Genomic DNA, 22,549 nt, shown 5'->3' with positions numbered 1-22,549 from the left:
AAAATGAGCAGAACTTAATGGAGCTGTGGGGTTTATTGTGTAACCATTAGAGCCATCAGTCTCCACTGCTACATCATCAAAAGAAATCCTCATAACTATTATCTTATTAAACCTATTAATTATTCATTTAACTAAAAAGACATGTTAATAAATATGGGTCAAATTGGACCCAGAACAGCCTCAATGCTTTTGTATTTGTAGCACCTCTGCAAAAGTATAACATTTTAAAATAGTTTCATTTTAATGCATTTTGGGCCACTTTAGGAAACATAATTAAATTTCAGGGTAAAATATATTTGCAGTGTTTATCTACAGCTGAAAAAAGGTCAAAACGGGTCAAATTTAACCTAAAACAGTATGTAAGAGTTAATGAGCATATTTCCTTTACACTGAAACCAACGCTTTATATTTGTATGCAGGATGTTGCATGCATGTTTACACAGTGTTATATTATCACAGCTCAGTGTCAGTAAATATTGTACAGCTGGTAATAGAATACACAAGAGAGTTGCAAGTCTTCACAGGTAAAGGTGTGGTTATACAAATGGTGCATGACCTGTGTGTGTGGTGGTGAGGCCTGATGTGATCTCTTTTAATGGGGCCCAAAATCCCCGGCGGCGCCCCTGGATCATACAAACATGATGTGATTTGGGTGTTAACATGAGTTTGTTTTACGAAGCCGTGTGTGGGTCTTAATCATCTTACTGACTAAAAGTGGGATGAAAACAAGCTTCTTTTTTGTTGTTGTTGTTGTTGAATAATGTTGATCAGTTCCTGAGCAGCAGGTTTTACAAAGTGAAGCACTCTCACAAAATATTTCAACTCAGTTCTTTGTTACGGATCTGTTTGTGTTTTTTTTTTTTATGTCGTCCGTGTTGCAGTGGTACAGCCTGTACTCACAGGACCAATGACCCCGTCCTGTAAAGGGTCATTGTTAAAAGCTGCTCCCCTTTCAAATGTGCTTTCAGTGTAAGTGAATGCAAGTGATGGATGACAAAATCCACAATGTATCCACACAGTATTTTAGTGAGCCGAAGCTTATATGAAGCTCCAGCAGTCTGAGTTAGTCATATCAAGTGGATATCTGACACATTCACAATCTCTTTAGCATCAAATTCCCTCTTTGTGTTTCCTGCTAACCTTTATGAAAGGTGGGTTAGTAGGTATGAAGGTATGAAAGGAATGAAAGATGCTGTACAAATAAAGTTTCATTGTTGAGTTATGAGTCATTCTCTTTGTGTGTGTGTGTGTGTGTGTGTGTGTTTGCATGCTTTACCCAGAAATCCTGTGGACTTAATCCGGCGTTCTTAATACTGATCAACCAACGAGGGGAAAAAATAAAGCAGGAGCAGCACTCGAGCCACGAGGGATGGTATGAACAGATTATATACATGTATGAACAGGAGAGGGAAAATAAAGAGAGTTACAACAGCTCTGTATTGTGATTGTGAAGACAGACTGGTTAATGTTGCAACCTGCTCCGCCAAAACTGGACTATTATTATCATCATCATCTATAACAGAAGAAGTCATTCAGACACATGATTAAATACCTCAGTTGAATATGTGTAAAGATAGAGTGATGATGTGTGCTTTCTTCTTTTTTTTTTTTGGCCGAGACGGTTATCTCTGACAGCTTGAAGGTTTGATGGACTTTGAAATATGCAGTAGTACCACTGTGGATTGTTTTCCAGTTGAAACCTGTCCACAGAGGCAAGGCGTGGGGTAACACTACTTTGTTAGCCAAAAAAAAACTTTTATTTCAACCTCTCCTTCCCTCTGGCAGCTCTGGTAACATTTTACAGCAATTTGATTGTTATATTGATATAAATATATTAGATTGTATCTCTTATTAAGGTTTAGACACACTTTCTGCATGCCTAGACTTTTGACTGGTATTATAGATCAGCAAAAAGATGATATAAACTTAAAATAAATGTCCTTATAATCTTGATCAGGAATAGGGAAGTGTTCACCATGCATGCTTTTAAAGCAATGTGGGAGATAATGCAGTTGCAAGTGTAGCCCCATCACTAAAAATCAAACCATAAAATAACAACATATTGATTGAGAGGTCATTTAATATACTAGACGACACCTAAACCCCCTTTTTAATGGTATTTGATGCATTAAAGGTTTGTATACATCACTTAATATTATGTTATAGTTATATCTCTAGTCTCTTGTGTTTTTATTTATTCAATATTTCATATATATATGAGTTAGTCTATTTAATTACTGCACATAATTACAGCCTTTAGTCGTATTAGTTGCTTTTACTGACCTCATTGTTTTTATATTTTTTCATTCATCTGATCTATCTATCTGACTCACAGCCTTTAATTTATGAGTATTGTTCAGATTTTTGTGGCCAGAAAACAAAATAGTGGTGGGCTCATGATTTGCAGCTACACATCCTCATCACAACTGGCTTATAATAAAAGCTGATTGCTTCACTCGTAATTACAGCCTGTAAACTGTAATAAATTGCCCCTCTGAAATTGAATTGTACCTCCCTGAAACACTAATCCAATGTTGTGTGAACTACTCACTAATTAAAATTATATGTAAATAATAAGTGTTCTTACTGTAAGGTCCCCCTCCAGTTAAAAATGTGTTTTTTTTTCTCCTTCTTGTTTCTACAGTTGTTGTTTTTTGAGCGTCGCTGTGTAGAGTTGGTTTTTACATTCATCTGCTGAAAGTGGAAAGTTTCTCTGTGCTCATTAAAAATCAGATTTTAGGAGGATTTCTGACATTACAACTAGTTTGGAAGTCAATCCTGGACTCATTTTTCACAAGTGTGATGTGGAAACTTGCACATACACTGAAAATAAACTGAAATTTACAGAAAAGTAGAAAACAGCTTGTGTCCAACAGGAAAACATTTGATATGAAATACGTTTACATATTCAGAGTTTGGAATATTTAATGAGGGAGAAGGAATAAATGTCATTTTAGATATTTTTTAAGATGCTGCGGTGCACTTATACTGGCGCTTTTTGCACACTGAGTATTTTATTATTATTCATTACATCATTATTACATCATTATTCTATATAAACAAGGTCATTTAACTTTTTGTGGAGTAATCAAATCAGACACTAATCATTATTCAAAGTAGAGTATTATTAGAGTATATTTTTTTGCATAAAACATGTCTCGAGAAGATCACGTCAGATATAATCTGATTTAAAAGCTGCTTATAAATGTGCTTTTATTGTGAGTGTGAGTATATAAACATACATCCTTGCTTAAATTGTGTTGTTGTGTATGTATATGTGTGTGTGTATAGATTTACTATATTGTTGTTGCTTGCTTTCTTCGTTGGGTGTCATGAAAGTTGCTTTAAACAAAATGTATAATTACTATTATTATTATGTTTAGTATGTTTACACATATAAGGTAATAACATTACATATGCAATGTAAAAAGGTGCAAACACAGCAAACAGTAGCTAATAGTAGTATAGTATTGCTCCTGGGTGACAGCATCTCTGCACTGGATGGATGAACATTGCTAAACATTCACCTCTACTCTGTTATCAACATTGTAAAAAAGAGGAGGGAGAAAAAAAAAACATACCCGCATTGGAAGCCCCGCCCATACACACTCACCTCTACTGTGTTATTAACATTGTAAAGAGGGAGAAAAAAACATACCCGCATTGGAAGCCCCGCCCATACGCATTCACCTCTACTGCATTATTAACATTGTAAAGAAGAGGGAGAAAAAACATACCCGCATTGGACGCCCCGCCCATAAACACTCCCGGCCAATCAATCACAGCTCTTCACTCGAACTCAGCCAATAGCCAATCACGCAGCGTGTGGGCGGGTCCAGCGGTAGTTCGGTTGCACTGAGTGGACGTCGCTCATCAACTTTTTTTTTTTTTCGTCTCCCTATTGCTACTAAACGAGCCTTGTGCAACGCTAGTTAGCTACATACATTTCCCCAGCTGGTTTGTCATCACCTTATGCTGAATACTGGTATTCAAACTGGGATTTGCAGTCGCTAAAACCCCCCAGCAAGTTCCCACAAAGTGAAGAGGAGGCTCCATTTTTGTTTTCTCCTTCTCGTCTGGTCGGACACGGATAGGGGAAGCTAGTCGCTGCAGCTGCTGCTAGGCTAACTCTCTCTCTCCCTGCCCAGGTGAACAGGGGAGCGAAAGGAAGAAAAACAGTCCATCTGACACGACTTTCGTTGACTACAAAACACTCCCAGGTAAGTTTTTGACCTCTTTTATTGCGCAGCATGCACCCAAATAGCTGCAGGTTGCTGCACAGCTTCCCTCGTAGTTGCTGCATTTCATCACCGCTGCAGTCCCTGTTAGCTTGCAGGCCTAGCAGCTATTTAGTTAGCACCCCTCTTTTTTTACCCCTCTGGCTCCAGCTGATAGCCAGGCGTATTTTCCACAGCAAGCCGAGGTGCTAAAGCTTGAGACACATTCCTAACTAACAAGCTCAGGAGGTTGTTTGCAAGCTTAGTTTTTAAAGCATGCATGCACGCACGCACTACGACGTTTTTTTGGTGGGAGTCAGCAAGTGATTGAGTAACTTAAACGTGTTTATTTGCAGGCTGGGATCAGCTGGGATGCACAACTCCTTAAGAGTATCCAGCATATTTTTAAGGCATGCTGTTTACATGCACAAGCGTGAGAAAAACTTATTCATAGACCTGTTTGCACGATAATACTCACAGGATCCGGGGTTTCTTATCGTCTGTTTGTGCAGCTTTTCATTTCGCACGCGCATAGTTATTTGTTTTTAAAAAAATATATCATGTCAGTATACATGCAGATACTATATGATGATTTAAGATATTAATTTATTAGTCACGCAATGGAGAAATATACATTAATGCAGCAGTAATAGAAAGTATATACAAAATATAGTAACATTATGTAATATTGGTGTTGAATGATAAGATACCGGAGTTTGATATTGTCATTTTTGACATTATTGGCACAGATTTTAAAGTGAGTAAATAAATAAATAAACATATATATTGTTGTTGTTTTTTTAACGATATATACTTCTTTTTGCACACCTAGTTTTTTTTGTCATGTCAATATACATGCAGATAAAATACAATAATTTAAGATATTCCTACAGTGGAGAAAAATACATTATTGCAGCAGTAAGTAGATAGTAATAGAAGGTAAATATAATATAGTAACAATATGTACAGGAGTAATATTGGTGTTGAATGATAAGATACCGGAGTTTGATATTGTCATTGCACAGATTTTAAATTGAGTAAATAAATAAATATATACTTCTTTTTATATTCTGCTATTTTGCACACCTAGTTTTTTGTCATGTCAATATACATGCAGCAGTCACACAGTGGAGAAATATACATTATTGCAGCAGTAAGTGGAAAATAATAGAAACAATAAATAATAAGTAAGTACACAAGCAAAGTATATAAAAAATATATTAGAAAAATAGTAACATTATGTATAAGAGTAATATTGGTGTTGAATAATGAGTTTGTTATTGTTATTACACAGATTTTAAAGTGGAAAAAGTGAATAAATAAACATGCATATACTTATATTTTTTACTATATATATTTATATTTATATTCTGCTTGATGTCAGTGTGTAAGCAGAGTCTGTTAAACTACTCTCCCTCTCTGTCTCACACTGTTATCTTTGTTTTTTTATGTTTTTTTTAAGTCTGCATGTTTATTGTTTTTCCTGTTGACATCTGGACTGCATTGAATTCCTACTACTTGCTACTTGGGAGGGGGCAAAAAAGAAATCTGATTCTTATCTAAGCGACCTATTTAGTCTACTATGAACCTGAACGAGGTGTTTACATGCCACAGCGTCCTGGTTTTAATATCGGAGTACTACAGGTAGCACATTCAACAGGGTGGGAAATTAACTTTTTATTGCCCTCGTTAAATATGTTTCAGGGGTGTTTTTGGATAATTTCCAGGGTGTTTTTTTTCTTTTTTTTCTCTCTCTCAAATGTTGGGAAATACTGTTGTTCTGTTTTGCATGACAGTCAAATATTCAATGACTCATATTAAAAAAAGGAGAAGGGAGTAGCTGAACCTGTAATGCAAGAAATACTCAAACCAAGTTATAATCCCCTGTTACAGATTATAATAGAGTGAGTGTTTTTGCATATTTTAAAATGTATAGACAATTGAACAGAAAGTTGCGTCACAGTTGCACATCTCAACCACATTGCAGATTGTCCTGCGTGTTATGTGTGGCACTCATGTGGTTTAAAATAACATGTGCTGTGACAGCGTTTTCTGAAGGTACTTCTAAAGGCTTGTGCTGTCCCAGACATTTCAGAGTTGCACTTTGACTGCAGAGCAACGTCCTGACGCACTCTTGTTAAAAATGGCTTTAACTGTTTATTTACGAGGGTAATTAAAAGCCCCCCCGTCATCCAAATTCAAAGGGCAATTTTATATTTCTTTAAGGGCCATTTTTCTCTGAGCCCCCTGTTAGTTTTCCACCCTGATTTTCAAGTTTCTTAAACCAAAATACAGTGTTTTAACGGGATTCTCCCAAAACCTGATCATACTTGTGTGCATGTTAACACACTCACACATGACTCTGGTGTGTTGCTGTTGTTTTTATAGTGTTTTTATTTTTTTACCCCATGTGATTTCAGCATGCTGATGGTGGGAGGCGATGGACGGATGCACTAGAATGAGTGTGAAGGAGCTGTGTGACACCGATGACCTGGCCACCAGTTTGGTGCTGGACCCTTTACTGGGCTTCAGCACCCACAAGATGAACGTCAGGTAACGATGTCTCAATCGATCACAACAACCAAGCGCCCGAGGAATCTTGTTTATTAAGCTTCTTCTGTTTGATTTCAACACCAACACACAACTATACTCAGTTTTTCCTGCTGTGTTTACTGGCTGTGTGAGTGAGTGACACAACACCCAGATCTGTCCTTTTTAAAGGGCAAGTTCAAAGTTTTTAAAACAACAGTAAGGAGCCGAAATGAACATAAAAACAGTTTTTTTTCTCGCTGTGATCATTTCTCAAGTTCTTCACCTAATGTGCTTACTGTGTAAGTGATGAGGGATGACATCTACAGTCCTAGTTTTAAACAAAAATGTATTTAAATGTGAAGGTAATATGAAGCTTCAGCAGACTGAGTCATATCAAGCGGATATGTGACACATTTAGTCTTTTTAGCATCAAGTTCCCTCTTTGTGTTTCCTCTGTTGAGCTTTGATGGAAATATGTAACACAAAGACTTTGGCTCTAAAAAGACTGTAACGTTGAATGATATCTTCTTGATTTGACTAATTTGGACGCCTGAAGCTTCATATTAGCTTCGGATCAACTTTTAAATACATTTTTTTTGCACAGAAGGAGGACTGTGGATTTTGTCCCTCATCACTTCCATTATAATTACATTATGAAGGAATCTTCTAATGGTCCGTATGAACAGGAGGAAACATTACAGCAAGAAAAACAGGTTTCGATGATTATTTGGCCTCCTGACTGTTGTTTTAAGATATGCTAAACATTTCTTAATTTGCAAAGTGAAAGTAATATCAGTGAGTTATCGTCCTTGGTTTGCTATCTAAAGTTTATTTGACTCGGTGAACATTTGGTTTCACAGCAAGTGTCTAAAAAAGCAGACAGTGTTAAGTACCACAACCTTCAAAGAGCTTGTTTAAAATGCAGATGAGCTGATCACATTATAACCAGGAGTGGATTTATTCTCCACTGGCTTCCTGTCTGTTTCAGGATTGATTTTTAAGATTTTATTGAATGTTTTAAAGCTTTTAAAGGCACTGTCACTGACAGCATTATCTAGCAGGACTTCTGCCTCTTCACACTCCTGTTTAAGCACTGAGGTCGACCAACGAGATGTATTTCTTCTTAAAAACGTGTTTATTCTTTTGACCGTCCTGAGAGATGAAACTGACAAGTCTGAGCACAAAATTTACACACACACCTGTTAATATTTCTGCTCTCCTCATGTGCCATTATCTGCTTTTCTCTCCCCCCTTTTTATTATTTTATTATTTGTAGTCCTCCACCAGAGGTCCGGCGATGGGGCAACCTTAAAGAGACCCTGCTACGCTTTCAACGTACGCACGACTTCAACGCTACGTTCGAGGCGCTGACGGTGGGAGAGCTGGCCGGCGACTACTTCAACGCCTTGGGAAGCCATCGACAGGAACTGCTCAGACAACATGTAAGCAGTATAAATATAAAATAATGTCCAACACTTATTTTAAAGCTTGTTTAAACTTTTAAAAAAAAGAAGTGTGCTGGGAAATTGTCGTGTGAGTTTTATCGGACTGTACCTCTGATTTTTTTAAATGTGAGAACACAATCTAACCCTGTCATCTACAATGTCTGCAGGTGTATCGGTACCTCAGTGCCTTCCTGTTGGAGAGCGGTGTCAAAATAGAGTCCTGTGACAGATACTCCTCGGAGACCAACGGAGCGAAGATAACCTCCACGAGACAATGGTAATCACTCATGCTTTTAAACACTGTATAAATAAAACATAAAACAGAAGAACAACAGCAGCCGTGTGTTCTCTGTGCTTTGTTATTTTTAGTTAAAGAACTTATACATGTGTGACAGCTGAGTTGTTTGCTCCGCAGGTTTGCAGGGGAGCGGGTGGAGGTGCTGCTGGGCTGCATCGCTGAGTTGAGCCCCGCCGACAGCGCCGTGCTGAGGACGGGGGTCAACGACTTCAGCGTGATGTATTCAACACGCAAACGCTGTGCTCAGCTCTGGCTCGGGCCCGCGGCTTTCATCAACCACGGTGAGTTGGTTCGGCATTCGTGAGTCATGCTTTTTCAGCACACACACACACACACACACACACACACACACACACACACACACACACACACACACATCCAATTCATAGCTGCAATCGCTCTTAAACTGATTGAAAGGTCTTAACGTATTGAATCACACAACAATTCAGTCTATTTGTTGTTTTCTTTACACTATTTGATTACTGACATCACTGAAAGAGGATTAATTTTCATTTTAAAGACGCACAAAATACGATTTTTCATGTCGCGTCAAGCTTTTCACTCACATATCCAAATATATTTACCAAATTACATGGTATAAAAAAAAAATAAAAAAAGGCTGATTAGGCTTCTTTGCTCCATGCATGTTCTGTATCCACATCTGGCAATATTCATTTGTCGATCGTAGCGCTTCAGAGCTGGATTATAGCAGCAGCTTCTGATTTAACCTCTTAACATTTTAAGAGCTGCTGTTGCTCCATTGATCAGTGTAAATAAACACACAGATTGATCATAAGATACTTTATTGATCCTCTCATGAAATGGCTTGGTTTACAGCAGCTACATTTACACTAAAGACAGCCACACGTAACATCACATAGAAACACATCTGAAAAAAATGAAAACGTACTACTTAAAATACCCAAAAGTTGTACTAATAAAACAAATATAAGTATGTATATGTAATAAATAATAATAAAGATCAGTGTTTTTTTTGTGTATGTTTTTTCTCTTTTAAACGAAGAACTTTGTTTCAGAGTTCTTGTTTAAAACTTGAGCAAAATATCTTCTTTTCTTTCAATTTCACACCGACTTAATGAACTTCTTAAATTGAACTATTAAACACCAGTTACAAAGTGTTTTCCACAATTATTATTATGATTATTAAGTTGGTGAATATCTTCATTATCTTTATGTAACTGGACGTACTTACTTCTCTATTTTTTACTTGACTTGCAGTTCATTAAGCTGCATTAATTTGTCCTTTTTTTATTGCTACAGTTGAAACAGAGCAATGGTTTAAAAAGCATTTTCTCTCCATAGATGGATAAGATGAGCCTTTATTAGTCCCACGATGGGGAGATTTACAATGTTACAGCAGCAAGTGGATGGTTAAAAACAATAGAGCATCAATAATAAAGAACAATAAGTAAATAAACAAGCAATAAGAACAAATGTAAATGATAAAATAGTAACATCACCAACAAGTATTTTGTTTTCAAGTTACAAATTTTGCACCTTAGAGAAAATGTGCAGGACTGTATCTGTGTCATTAATATAAGCTCCATTTAATATCTGTCTCTGTACCATCAGCTGTTCAATATTGGTGAAATATCCAAACAAGTAACCTTTTAAAAAAACAAAACTGCTTATCATGAAACTGTAAATGAGTCATTTAATTTCATTGCACAACCTTTTTCTTTTCTCAGTCACACAAGTTAAATAATGTGTCAGTCAGCGATGTGAACTGATGTTTTATTAACAAGCAGCTCAGTGAAGTTTGAGTTTAATTCTTCCGTCCACTCAGAGGCCACTTTCTGACAAGATCTTTTAATAATGTTTGAGTGTTAATCAGCTTAGCCTTTTGAGCCTCAGCAGAATGAATTGAGCTGATCAACAAAATGTCGAGGCCTTTTTATTCATCTCTCTCTCTCTTTGATTGAATTAATAACTTTTATGTCTTTTGTTTTATCTCCTTTTTGTTTGTCCTTCTGGATTGAAGACTGCAGACCGAACTGCAAGGTAAGCGGCAATATTTATCCATCACATACATTAAAGAGATTGGATGAAATTAAATGAATAATTGTGTAATCTTGTAATATTTATAGTGACATTCACATTTTTTAAATATTAAAAAGTGTGTTTTTAGATGCAGAATTAAACAGCTTAAACCATATTTTCTCCTTCTGTTTTCTCACTGCTGTGTTTTTAAATCCTATGGGCCTAAACCACCTTTTGTCTTTGTCCTTTTTTTTTTTTTTCTTTCTTTCTCTTTTTCACCCGCCCAGTTTGTCCCCGGTGAGAAGAACGGCGCTTGTGTTGAGGTGATTCGACCCATCTCACCTGGGGAGGAGATCACGTGTTACTATGGTGCCAGCTTTTTTGGGGAAGGCAATGAAATGTGTGAATGCTGCACCTGTGAGAGGTGTGTCCATCATCTGATGAGATATTTTCCATTTTAATACAGCTTGTTTATTTTGTTGTTGTTTGTTTTTAAAACTGAAGCTTAACCTTATTATAACCTTTTTAACTCGGGTTTAATTTTGTACTTTTAACTTGTTTTATTTAGGAAAGGAGAAGGCCACTTTAAACACAGAGGGAAGCAGCCTGAATGTGAAGAAACAAAGGACTCCGTGGGGCAGAAGTACCGCCTGCGAGAGCGATATCTCCGACAGCACAGAGAGAAGGGACACCTACCTGCGAGGCCGATAATACCAGGATTACACTCAGGTATCTTTAAAGGTAAGCGGGTTAGGATTTTATCTAAAAATGATGAGTTATTGATACTGGGGAAAAAAAGAAAATGGCAAAATATGGTTAAAAGTGAGAGTAACGAACGTCGACAGCTGCTGATTCAAACATTTAAACATTTATTGCTGGCAGGAATATGAGAAGTAAATGCAGTTATACAGCAGTAATGTCAAGAATAACAGCTTGTTAAAGTAAAAAAAAAACTCGACAGTCAGCTCATCACTTCAGTGGTCGTTAAATGCATCATCAAACTGAAAGCTACAAGGGCGGGCGGCATCGCTCGTTCATTAACGTCCATATTGTACAAACCTAAAACTACAGTTTGGCTTTTATTCTACACGTGAAAATGATATAATTTTCTGTATAAAAATCTGCACGGTGGCCTTTTAACTGCTTTGAAACTTGTAATATCGTGTATATAGCTGCAACTGGTGATTGTTTTCATTATTGATTCGTCTGCAGGTTATTTTCATTATTAATTTAAATTGATGTTTTATCCATAAAATGTCAGAAAATAGTGAAAAATGCCTGTTAAAGTTTTCTAGAGTCATAAATTACCTCTTCAAAATATTCAGTTTACTGTCATATATGACAAAGACAGTAATTAAATTATCACATTTGAAAAGCTGGACTACAGCAAACATTTGACTTTTTTACTTAATAAATTACTAAAAAGGATTATTTGATTATTAGAACGAAGAATGAAGTGTTGCAGCTCTAATTATGATCCCGTACTATGTTAGTATTACTTGAACTAATGCCGTCAGTTTGCCTGTTAACATAAAACATAATCTACACTGGGCTTGTTTCAGGAAATAGAAAATGGTGCTTTCACATAACATAAGGATTCGATATCTTTAAATATGTTTACTGATGCTGCTTAATTAGTAAATAATATTGAAACATTTCTATTTTAGGGATGCAACTAATAATTATTTGCATTATCGATTAATCTATTGTTTGTTTTTCTCGGTTATTTATCCCTATTTCCCAAAAACCCAAAGTGATGTTGCCTAATGTCCGGACCAGAAGGCCATAACATTAAGTTATTTAGTTTACAATCATATATGAAGCTAGATAAACCAGAAAATAACATTTGAGCAGCTGGAATCAGAGAATTTTGACTTTTTTTTATTATTATTCAAAACCATTAAACCATTATTTTCAAAATAGCTGGCGATTAATTACCTGTTGATCAAATTGCAGCTCTTTTAAAATTTGTCTTTAGGACTAAAAGTTGCACATGTATGTTTAATCATACGGCGCTTTTCCACTACACAGTTCCAGCACAACTCGCCTCGGTACGGCTCCAGAACAGACCTTTTCCATTACAAAAAAGTACCTACTCAACGTGGGCGGGGTCGTCATAGCACGGCTCCGCAAAACTGCAGTGACTTCGTTTTATACGCGACACAAAACACATAAACAATGGAGGACATTGAGGCCGTGGAGTACTTGCTGCTGTATGAGGCTTTCTGTCACACACAAAGCAAGAAAATTGAGCTGTATGGCTGTAACTATGGTAACGCCGTATAACTGTAACTATGGTTGTAACGCTGCTGCTGGTATTTAAAAATGCCGGACGGCTAATGACTCTTCCAGCGACAACTCTTCTGACCAATCAGTGGCCAGCAGTGTGTCGACGTCACATTTTAGTACCGACTCGGCTCGCATGGAACCTCACCAGAGCAGGTACTAAAAAAAGTATCAGGTACCAGGTAATATCCCTAGTGGAAACGCAAAAAGAACCGAGGCGAGTCGAGGCGAGTCGAGGCGAGTCGTGCTGGAACTGTGTAGTGGAAAAGCGCCAATAGAGGATTTAAAATAATTGCATCTTCTCTGGAAACAAACATGAACATCAGAAACATTAACAAGTTAGACCGCACATAAGTTGATTAAATAAAAAATAAAAAAACCATTAAGTATGTATATGATATAATTCACTATATTACAGCAGCTACTCCAGGTTTGATTATATTGAATGTGATCCAACATCTTGTGAGGAGTCACAGTGGCTTAAATGTGTTGTTGGATCTTTTTAATATTGATCATTTAGAGATTACATAATGTCTCCTCGTTAATTAACACAAGTCTCAACTTAAATATAAACATGGATATGGTAGAATCGTATAATTATTGATATGTACTGTATGTCCCAGTGTTGTTATTATGTATTTCCTCCCTAATACACAACCTTTTACAGTCAGTGTCGTCTTCGTACGCCCTGAACACTGTACATTTGTCCCCCAGCATCACCTGCTTGGTTTGTACCACAGGACATGTTGGCATCTGCTGTGCAGTAAATTACTTACTAGATAGAAAACAAATGAAAGCAATTATATAAATTGGTCACATCGATGCGTCTCCACAATCGCATCTCAGCACTGACTCGGTTACTCAAATCATTTCTGTGGCGACGTTTATTGTTTAAGCGCCGTTCGTCTTGAATAAGCATCACCTGCCACTTTATTAGGAACACCTGTGCAATGTAATGCAGTAAAATACAACAGCGCCGCCATTAATTCTACTTTTATTAAACTTATACAGTGTCAGTTTTTGTCAGAAAGGAGATAATTCTACTTTATGTTTTATTATTGAGGTCGTAGTGGGTAGTGGAGGTGTACTGGAGTGCATTTTTTATATATATATAGAAAAGTGTTCCTACTATTTTGCCCCCCCTCATATATGTTAATGGGGTGGACATTCAATATAATAATTCAACACTTTAAATATTGATTTCCTGATAACATTTAGGACACTTATAATAAATATAATCTTACATTTTAACGTTTTAGAATGTGATTCTTTTTAATTAGGATTTGATCTTTTTTGATTTCTGCTATTTGATTTGTTTTCATGCCTTTTATACCAAAAAACAAACAAAAAAGGTTCTTTATAAACAGGAACTGAGGAAACGCTATTATAACTCCCATGAATCCGCAGTGAGGAAACACCAGAGGTAGGATTAAAAAATTAAGAATACCCAAATAAAATGAAAGGTAGTAAAAGATTAATAGAATATAACAAAGAGATTATATAATAAGTGGGTAAAACCAGAAATGTTAGGAGGGGTATTAAAAGGAAAAAAGATAAGAGGAAAACAACTCAGAGTAAATGTGATGAAGTAGAACCAAACATAAAGGTTGGGGGTTTAAAACTTGATATTAATTCATTTATTTTTAAATTAGGAATTGATTTCTGCTGTTTTCTTTGTTTTTATTTAATCTCGGCCTCAGTGTATCCCCGAGTAAATAAATAAAGGTTGATAATGCACTCCATTACACCTCCACAACTCATTACAAACTCAATATTAAACCTAAAGTAGAATTATAACCTTTCTAATAATGTCTAATGCTAAAGCGTCGTTAAAGTACAATTTCTAGCTGCATTAGATTGCACAGTTCTACCTAATGAAGTCACATCGGTAAGTGAAATCCTTTTTTTCTCTTCGTAGAGCAGCTCAGGTTTAACTACTTCTTCTTTTGTTGTCTTTCATTCACAGCCATCCCCTCGAGGAATTCCTTTACCCAGCAGATGAGGAGGAATGCCTTAAAGAACAGAAAACTGAGTCAAACGAAGCAGTGGAGACGAGAGAAGCACAGACGGTCAGGAAAGCACCCGTTGAAATCCTCCGCAGCCAAACAGCATCGGACAGTTCCACTTTTGTCTCAAGTAACGCTGAGGGACCTTCAAATCAGAGTGCGGCGCCACTCGGTGGATTTCCTACTTAATTGTAAGGATCCAAAAAGCAAAGAAAGGGCTTTGCTGCAACAACTGGAGGAAGTGGAGTCAGAAGCTAACCAGCTGAGTGGACTAAATTCAACCAGTGCGAAAGAGACCGGAGAGGTAAACTTGAAGCCTTTCACTATGAATTCCTCCACGTCAGGCCAGCAGAAAAGTACACAGGCAGTAAGTAGCACAGCCCTCAATGGGAAGTCTGTGTTGGAGGGGCGGCCAGCTCACTTACGGACCTCTTCGAGAACAAGGAGCATGGTTCGGACCGAGCTCGAACTTCAAACAGGGTCCACCAACACAGTCGACACTACAACGGTTTGTCACCCTGCCGACTTAAACGAAACCTGCAGTGCAATAAAACAAGAAAAAGTAGAAAAGGCAATCACAGAGAGTCAAAGCAGACACTCGAGCAGCGTTGAATCCTGCACCGTCGACACAGCTCCAAATCCAGCCGCACAGGAAGCCGAGCACAAGACGATCGGAGCGTCGCCCCTGTCGGACGTTCGACAGAGTGTGTCAGATGGATCTAGGATAGCAGTGGACAATCCACTCATATCACTGAAGCAATACCTTACAGTCAACCTAACAAGGTTATCAGTGCGACAGACTTTAGGAGTAGAAAATACCTCAGAGGACAGGAAAGGAAGAGTGGTGCTAAGAGGAAGGAATAGGCCGGCACAAGGCCCGAAACCGGTGGCTCCGGTAGTCCAGTCAGAACGAAGGGTGTCAAGATCTCAGCAAAAGCAGGCAGCAAGTTCGGAGATCTCCACAGCTGAAGGCAACAGAGGGGTGAGGGAAATGTTTTTCAAGGCTGTTGATAAAGTAAACCTGAGGAGGCGACATGCAAGCGAGACGGTGGGCGATTTATCCGACAGCAAGAAAATAGAGGATGACAAGGTTATCGAAATTCAAACAGTGTCAGGAGAAGAAACGGGCTGTACACAACAGGAGCAGCAGGACATTGTAAAAAGTCAGAAAGAAAACACTACAACCACAGTTACGGACTGTAAAGTTGACAAAGCTCCAGAAGAGGTGAAAGAGTCCGACTGTAAAATTGTGTACAGTGAAAGAACTCGAGGACGAACTAACGCGCTGTGTGCTAAAAATAAATTACCTGATGCGTGTGAGGATGATAAGGTTATCAAACTGTCAGAGCAAACGGTTATTAGTGCGACTCAACAACCAGTTAGTAGGCTTGAAGAAGACGTCGTCATAGAGCAGGCAAAGGAAGAAGCGAAAGATTCTGAATGTAAAATTGTGTCCAGTACGCGAACTGGAAGACGAAATAATGTGCAGTGTATTCAAAATATAGTAAATGATGCATGTAAGGAGGATAAAGTTGTTAAACTGTCAGAGCCGACGGCTAAGAGTGTGAGTAAACCAGTAAGTAGGCACGAAGAAGACGTCGTCATAAAGCAGGCGAAGGTTCTGTTATCTGATATTTTAAGAAAAGATAAACCCTTAATAGATAGGAGATTACAGGGTGACATTGTAGGAAGAGGGTTATCTACCTCTGCTCTTAAAGAAGTGCAAAGTCTTGAGGAGGAAGCACAACAGACTGAAATAAACGGAGGCAGGTACCATCGCTCAGCGCAGGGGAGGATTATGAGACGAAAGATGAGGCCAAGAGCAGCAAAAACAAAAGCAGAAGATAAGCAAAATAACAAGGGACAGTTGAGCAAGGACTCTCCAGCTACTCTTAAGACTCAGACGAGTGGAGATAGTTTGCAGCTTCAGTCAACACAGAGACATGATAACCCACCGGCCGCCTGCCTCAACCCTCTACCTCTTAGGTCACCAATTTCAGCAAAAGCTACGTCTAATCTGCATCCAGACATCAATCCGCAGGCACACATACAGTCTAACATACCTCTGAAGAAGCGTACATTTCGAAGTTCTGTGGAATTAGACCCTGAACAAGGTTTGAATTCAGCTTCTAAAGAAAGCGCCGAGTTAAATTCATCCACAGATGCGACGCAGGACCTTAACCCAGGTTCAGGGGAGAGTAGCAACGTTAAAAGAGAAGGTAAAAGAAGATGTAGGAGGTCAGAACTCCAGAGGTTGATCTGCAAAAGGACCACAAGACAAAACGTCTTTCAGAGAGTGCTTCGCTCCAGACCTAATGAAGTCCAGAGAAGCCAATTATTTAGGAAAGTTCGAAAGTGTAAATTAGAGAGGCAAGATAAGAGTTACAGTGACAGCGCTCAGATGCTAGAGAGTGATAAGCTTCCAGGAAACAAACGAGCTGTTAAAATCCAGCAGAGTTGCATTAGGAAAATAACTCGGAGTAAATCTCAAAAGGAAAGCGAGGTGGAAAAGTTACCCCTCGAAGAAAGTGACTTGGAAGACACAAAGCCGGACATAAATTTTAAGATTCGTTTCAAGAGGAGGAGAGGGAAAGTGTGGGAGATGCAGAGTTCGGGAATTGAGAATATGGCATTAAAAACAGAAAAGGGAGACGAGTTGGTGACATGCGATCCTTTTAAAGCCATCATGGACTCTGTAAGCGTGTTAAACATGGAGATGGAGGCGGCTCAGGCTCACGTGCAGGCTAATAAGAAGTCAAAGAGCTTGTTGCATCGTTTGAAAAGAAGAAGCGCGAGGCTGTCTGAAGGTCAAAGCGTAAATCTCCCAGCTGATGCAAAATCAGAGAAAGACCAAGACCTTGAAAAAGTTGATAAGGGACCCAGCGAAATTATCAGTGACAAAGTAGAAGTGAAAGAGAAGATTGATAAAGAGATTCTCTGTGGAGTCAAACTGCTTCCTGAGAAAAAAGAAAGCCTTAAAAGTGATGGCGAGTCGGTGCCAGCCGTAGGGAAAGAAACTAAAATTGAAGATCGTTTCGTAAAGAATTGCTGCCAGTTTGAAAGTAGCTCACAACAGAAACAGGAGCCTGAATTTGGTTTTAATGGTTTTCCATTACCGGTAATTAAACTTCGCAGGAAGGCAGAGGATATTTGGGAAGTGGACAGCAAGGAGGAGGAGCTCAGACAAACTGAATTTAAAGTAGAGCCCAAAATTAAGAAAGAGATAAAGGGTCAAGTTTTAGGGAAAGGAAAGAAAGGTTTGCTTGATTTGAACAGGCTGAAGGAAGAATGTCCATCTTCTCAGAGGCTGAACAGCAACTCGGCCGTTCTTAAAACAGAAACGCCTCCATTTTCCTTGTCTCTGTCACCGCTGTCTCTGTCTTCCCCTATTAATGACAATAGAACCGAAGTTATATCCTCGGCTGCAAATGTAATCACTGAAAGGCCAGAGATGAACAGCGGAGGAAGAAAACAGAGGCACAAAATGGAGAGAACGCACAAGTGTGGGCCTGTAGAAACACCCACCACTTGTCTTAGTCACACTCTCCAACAAATTGACAACAGTCTCTCCAGGCTCTCTGAGGGCTTGTGTTCATCCCAGACTTTGGAAAAACCAGCAGCCTGTTCCAGCTCTTCTAACTCTGTCATCCAGCCCCCGTCTCAGTCTCCTCCATTCACAATTGCGGATAACATGCTTTCCGGTGAGCCCAACTTCACAAACTGCTGCGAAGATCTGCTGGACTTTCAGTGTCTCAACTTTGAGGGGTATTATCAGCCACAGAACATACTCCCATCTTCCCCTTCAGATCTGTGTTCACTGGATCCACCGACAGATCCCTTCAGCAGTCCCCTCTCCCACAGCCCCTCTGATACGTGGACCACTGAAACGCCGTACCTTGGCCCTCCTAGTCCGGGAAATAACTTCACTAGTGAGGATCTACAGTTTTTTCCAGGTCTAATTTCTTCCAAAAGTGACTCTGTTCCTCTGGAATGTGAAGCGAAGGATGCCTCCAAAGACAGAAACCCACCCAACACCAGTTACAGTTTCTCAGCTCTCTGTAACTCAGAGTTAAGTGCGAAAGATCGAATTATGAGTAAAAATCCAGGAATGAGGCTTTCCAAAGAAGATTTCAAAACTCAGCCTTTCTCTGTTGTTGGCAAGCCTCGTTTATTTGGAGCATCACAATCTTCTGTTACATCTCAGACTCCTGTTACTTTTTCCCAGACCCCAATTAACGTCAAGGCGAGCACCAGCCAGTTAAGAGCCCAGTCTCACTTTAAAACCCAGGGGCCCTTCCATCGTATGACCATTCCCAATAAATCCCAGCGCCTTTCCAGTTGTCAGCCAAACACAGTCAGAGGAGTGTCTCAGAGCTGTTTGCCCAAATCCGTCCAACCATCTCAAATGCCTAACAACAAATTCTCATCTCCTCAACTCTTCACTATGAAAAATCCCAATCCTCCTGAAAGCCCTTTCAACTACCACGAGAAACCCTCTACAGTTATTCACCGGGTGCTTAAGTTTCAGGGGGGGAACCCGACTCAGAACTTGTACAGCGCACCTTGTAAGGACGCCATGGCTGCTGGCAGCCCAAACGTCATGTCCAGAACACTCAGCGCAAAATCAGGTGCTTTTGACAAGACGCAGCACAGTCAGAAACAAGGCATCAATACAGAAGGTCATCATAAAAACAACATGTCCTTTCAAGGGTTTGGAAAGGATGTCGACCATATCGGTCCTTCCAGCAACCCAAGCAGGTCCAACATTAATTTCAACAAGCCCAACACCTCTTTCCCTCAGTCTTTTAACAGGAGTAAGATGTCATCTGACAAACATGAAAGCGGTGAAATCAATATGACGTACAAAAACTTTTCTGCGCTGCCGAGACCTTTCTTCTTTCCTAGCAAAATGTCGGAGGGTTATTCATCACAACAAGACAAGAGTTTGAAACAGGATAAATCGACTCCGTTGAACTCTCACAAACACCAGCCGTGTTACCCTCAGCAGGACCCGTTTGATTTCAGCTTCGGCTCGTCTCTTTCGCCCATGTCTCAGCACAACAGCCCCCACGTGGCCCACAGCACGCCTCCTGCTACGCCGACACCAGCAAACAAAAGTCAGTCATCAACATCCTCAGCCTCTTTACCTTACGGCTATCAAGGCCCCCCTTACGTACTGAACTTCAGCGGAGACCATTCGTTGACCCTGGGTCTCAGGGACGGTGCTGATGGTTACCCGGGTCTAGGCTCGACAAACTACACCTACCATTGCTTGATGGAACCTTCAGGCACCCAAGGGCGGCTGGTTCTCGAGCCCTGCGGTCCCCAGATGTCTAACCCAGCGTCATTTTCTCTGGGTGGGTTTGGGCTCAAAGGTCAGGACGAACACTGCAGGAAGGACATGCAGCAACAGTGTCAGCCTGGAGACCACCAAGGCGCCCCACACTATGGACCTGTTCCCCCGTCTCACTCCACGGGTGCCACGAAACCCAAAAGAGTTAGGTTAGTGGTGACGGACGGCACAGTCGACTTAGATCTCCAGTACTCGGACTGATTTATACCTGCCGGAGTCACTGGATCCCAGAATATCTTTTGTTGTATTTTAAAAAAAGAGATAAAATAGCATCTGCCACAAAATGTTTGTATAATTCATAGTCTACCAGTTATTAAAGCCCACTGACTGATTGACCTTTTTTCTAAATGATGATACATTTTGATGGACTGTTAATGTATAAAATGACTTGTACAGGGTTTTATGTACAGTGTGCGCATCAGCCTATTAGAGTAAAGTATCCACTACAATTTGCTGAGCAGACCAAATTAAATATTCATAAACAAAGCATTTAATATATTTGTGACCACAAGTTTGAACTTACAGGCTCTGTATTGATTGAAAGCCCTCTTACTTGTACTGTAACATAGCTGTATGAATTTTTCTATACAATGTATGGCAGTAGACACAGGAGCACCATCATCGGTTGCTGGTACTTGTACTGGTGGGTTTTAAAAAGGCAGCTTTGTGCCTCAGTCTTTGATATGTTCTTGTGTGACTTTTTGAAGAACCTGTTGAAACAGTCTACCCTCGGTTTTTTTTTTTATACTCACAGTAAGCTCTTTTCTCACTTTGTGCGTGTGTTAGCGTGCGTGTGTGTGCATGCGTGTGTGTGTGTGACAGGCAGGTCTCGAGGGATCAAAGTTTAAGGTACAGTGTGTTGTCGTGCCTGATCACGTGACAGTTGCTATGCCAGATTCAAGTACGATCATTAGTCATTTAGTGCATAAATGAGAGGCTTGTGCATGAACTGTGTACAGTAAAATGATTTCCAGACCTAAAACAATATATATATCTGCACATATATATATATATATATTCCAGGACAACTCTACTGGGTGAAGAAATGCGTGACATGAATTGCAGCCTTTCACAGCTGCTCTCTTTAGTACTTGTGGGTGGGTGGGAGAAACTGCAATTTGTTCTGTGAGGCCAGTAATGGATCGAGATGAGATGTTGGTAATGGGAGTTCTCCCAGTTGGAAGTTAAAAGACCACTTTTACATCACAAAAAAAAAAAAGTAGGAAAAAAAAAAGTGACAATCTTCTCACTGAGTAGCTCACTTTTGCAGTTTATTTGGGGTTTTTTTTCCCGCCGCCCCTTCTCAAGCAGTTGATGGTTATTTTACAGGAAGAAGAGAAAGTTGAGTTGTGCGTTAGTTTGTTATTTTTCTGTTGTTTTTCTGATGGAGCTACAAGTTCATAGGTGTTTATATTGTAACCAGAGTTATTTGCTGTTGATTGTGGAAGTTAACGTGAGCATTCCCCCTCACGTCCTAATGTACTGTATGTTGAAACCCATTTAACATCATTCAGCAGGAGTGTTCAGTGTGTCTGCACAGCCTTACATTACTACCATGAAAATGTACTGTCTCGATATGGAAAGGCCAATTATTTATTTTGATATCCTCATTCTTGAAAATGGTGCTTTAATGTAATTTATATTTCACGTTGATTGTTCAAACTATTATAAATGTTTTTTATCATTTATTTAATGGGACAAAAATATTGAACTGAATATTTACATTGAGTATTTAATTTCACAATCCTTGGACAGTTTATCCAGTTCATGTTTTCAGTTGTTACAGGTAAAACTTTGTCTGTTTTTCTAAATTGGCAGTTAGTCTTATTGAAAGTCTGCTGTAGAAATGTACAAATGTAGCCTATATCATTAAAGACACTTAATTCTTTTTTTTTGTATTTTCTCTCTTTGACTCTTTTTAAAATCTTTGGTACTACTTATAATACTTAAATGCAAGATACTGCACATTTACATTGCATTATTTCTGTAATTTCACAATATTGAAAGTGTAAATATGGTATTATGGGTACTATTATAGTAGTGGTAGCATAGTATAATAAGTGTGTATACAGTATATATTTACTGCAACTTTAACACATTATATATACATATCTAAAAATAAGGAAAACCACAGTTAAAATGCAAAAGCATGATGATGCATTGATAAATATAAATATTTAAGCTATATTAAAGTAAATTTGAGTGATGGGATGGCCAGCTTGTTATATATCATCGATCCAATTATTTAATCAATTAACACATTCACTTCATTAGTTTTTAATAAAGCTAGTACCTCCCTCCTATACTGTATCTACCTAGATGTTATGACATACTTTCATGTATTATTTCAATCAATCAATGAGACTATTTGTATAGGACTTTTCACACAAAGGCAATGCAACTTTTAAGTG

General features: G+C 38.8%; 1 protein-coding gene across 1 annotated transcript; it reads left to right on the top strand.

Annotated features, from left to right (window-relative positions):
• The first annotated feature begins 3,868 nt into the window (after positions 1 to 3,868).
• Positions 3,869 to 22,026, top strand: kmt5c (lysine methyltransferase 5C). Its single transcript, XM_062439145.1, has 9 exons — positions 3,869 to 4,220; positions 6,638 to 6,770; positions 8,026 to 8,191; positions 8,362 to 8,471; positions 8,610 to 8,773; positions 10,495 to 10,514; positions 10,781 to 10,917; positions 11,062 to 11,234; positions 14,746 to 22,026. The coding sequence occupies exons 2-9, from the start codon at positions 6,658 to 6,660 to the stop codon at positions 20,337 to 20,339; spliced, it is 6,477 nt and encodes a 2,158-aa protein (XP_062295129.1). The 5' UTR covers positions 3,869 to 4,220; positions 6,638 to 6,657; the 3' UTR covers positions 20,340 to 22,026.
• Positions 22,027 to 22,549: the final 523 nt, after the last annotated feature.

This window comes from Scomber scombrus, chromosome 18 (assembly GCF_963691925.1).
Source record: "Scomber scombrus chromosome 18, fScoSco1.1, whole genome shotgun sequence".
Classification (NCBI taxonomy): Eukaryota; Metazoa; Chordata; class Actinopteri; order Scombriformes; family Scombridae; genus Scomber; species Scomber scombrus.
This window is presented reverse-complemented; position numbering and strand designations above follow the sequence as displayed.

What these genes read in the sequence shown, in the direction of transcription:
- kmt5c (XM_062439145.1), top strand. Translation starts at nt 6,658, where the DNA reads ATGGACGGATGCACTAGAATGAGTGTGAAGGAGCTGTGTGACACCGAT. An exon ending in AGGAACTGCTCAGACAACAT is followed by an intron (nt 8,192 to 8,361) that starts GTAAGCAGTATA and finishes CAATGTCTGCAG; the next exon opens with GTGTATCGGTACCTCAGTGC. An exon ending in CGCGGCTTTCATCAACCACG is followed by an intron (nt 8,774 to 10,494) that starts GTGAGTTGGTTC and finishes TCTGGATTGAAG; the next exon opens with ACTGCAGACCGAACTGCAAG.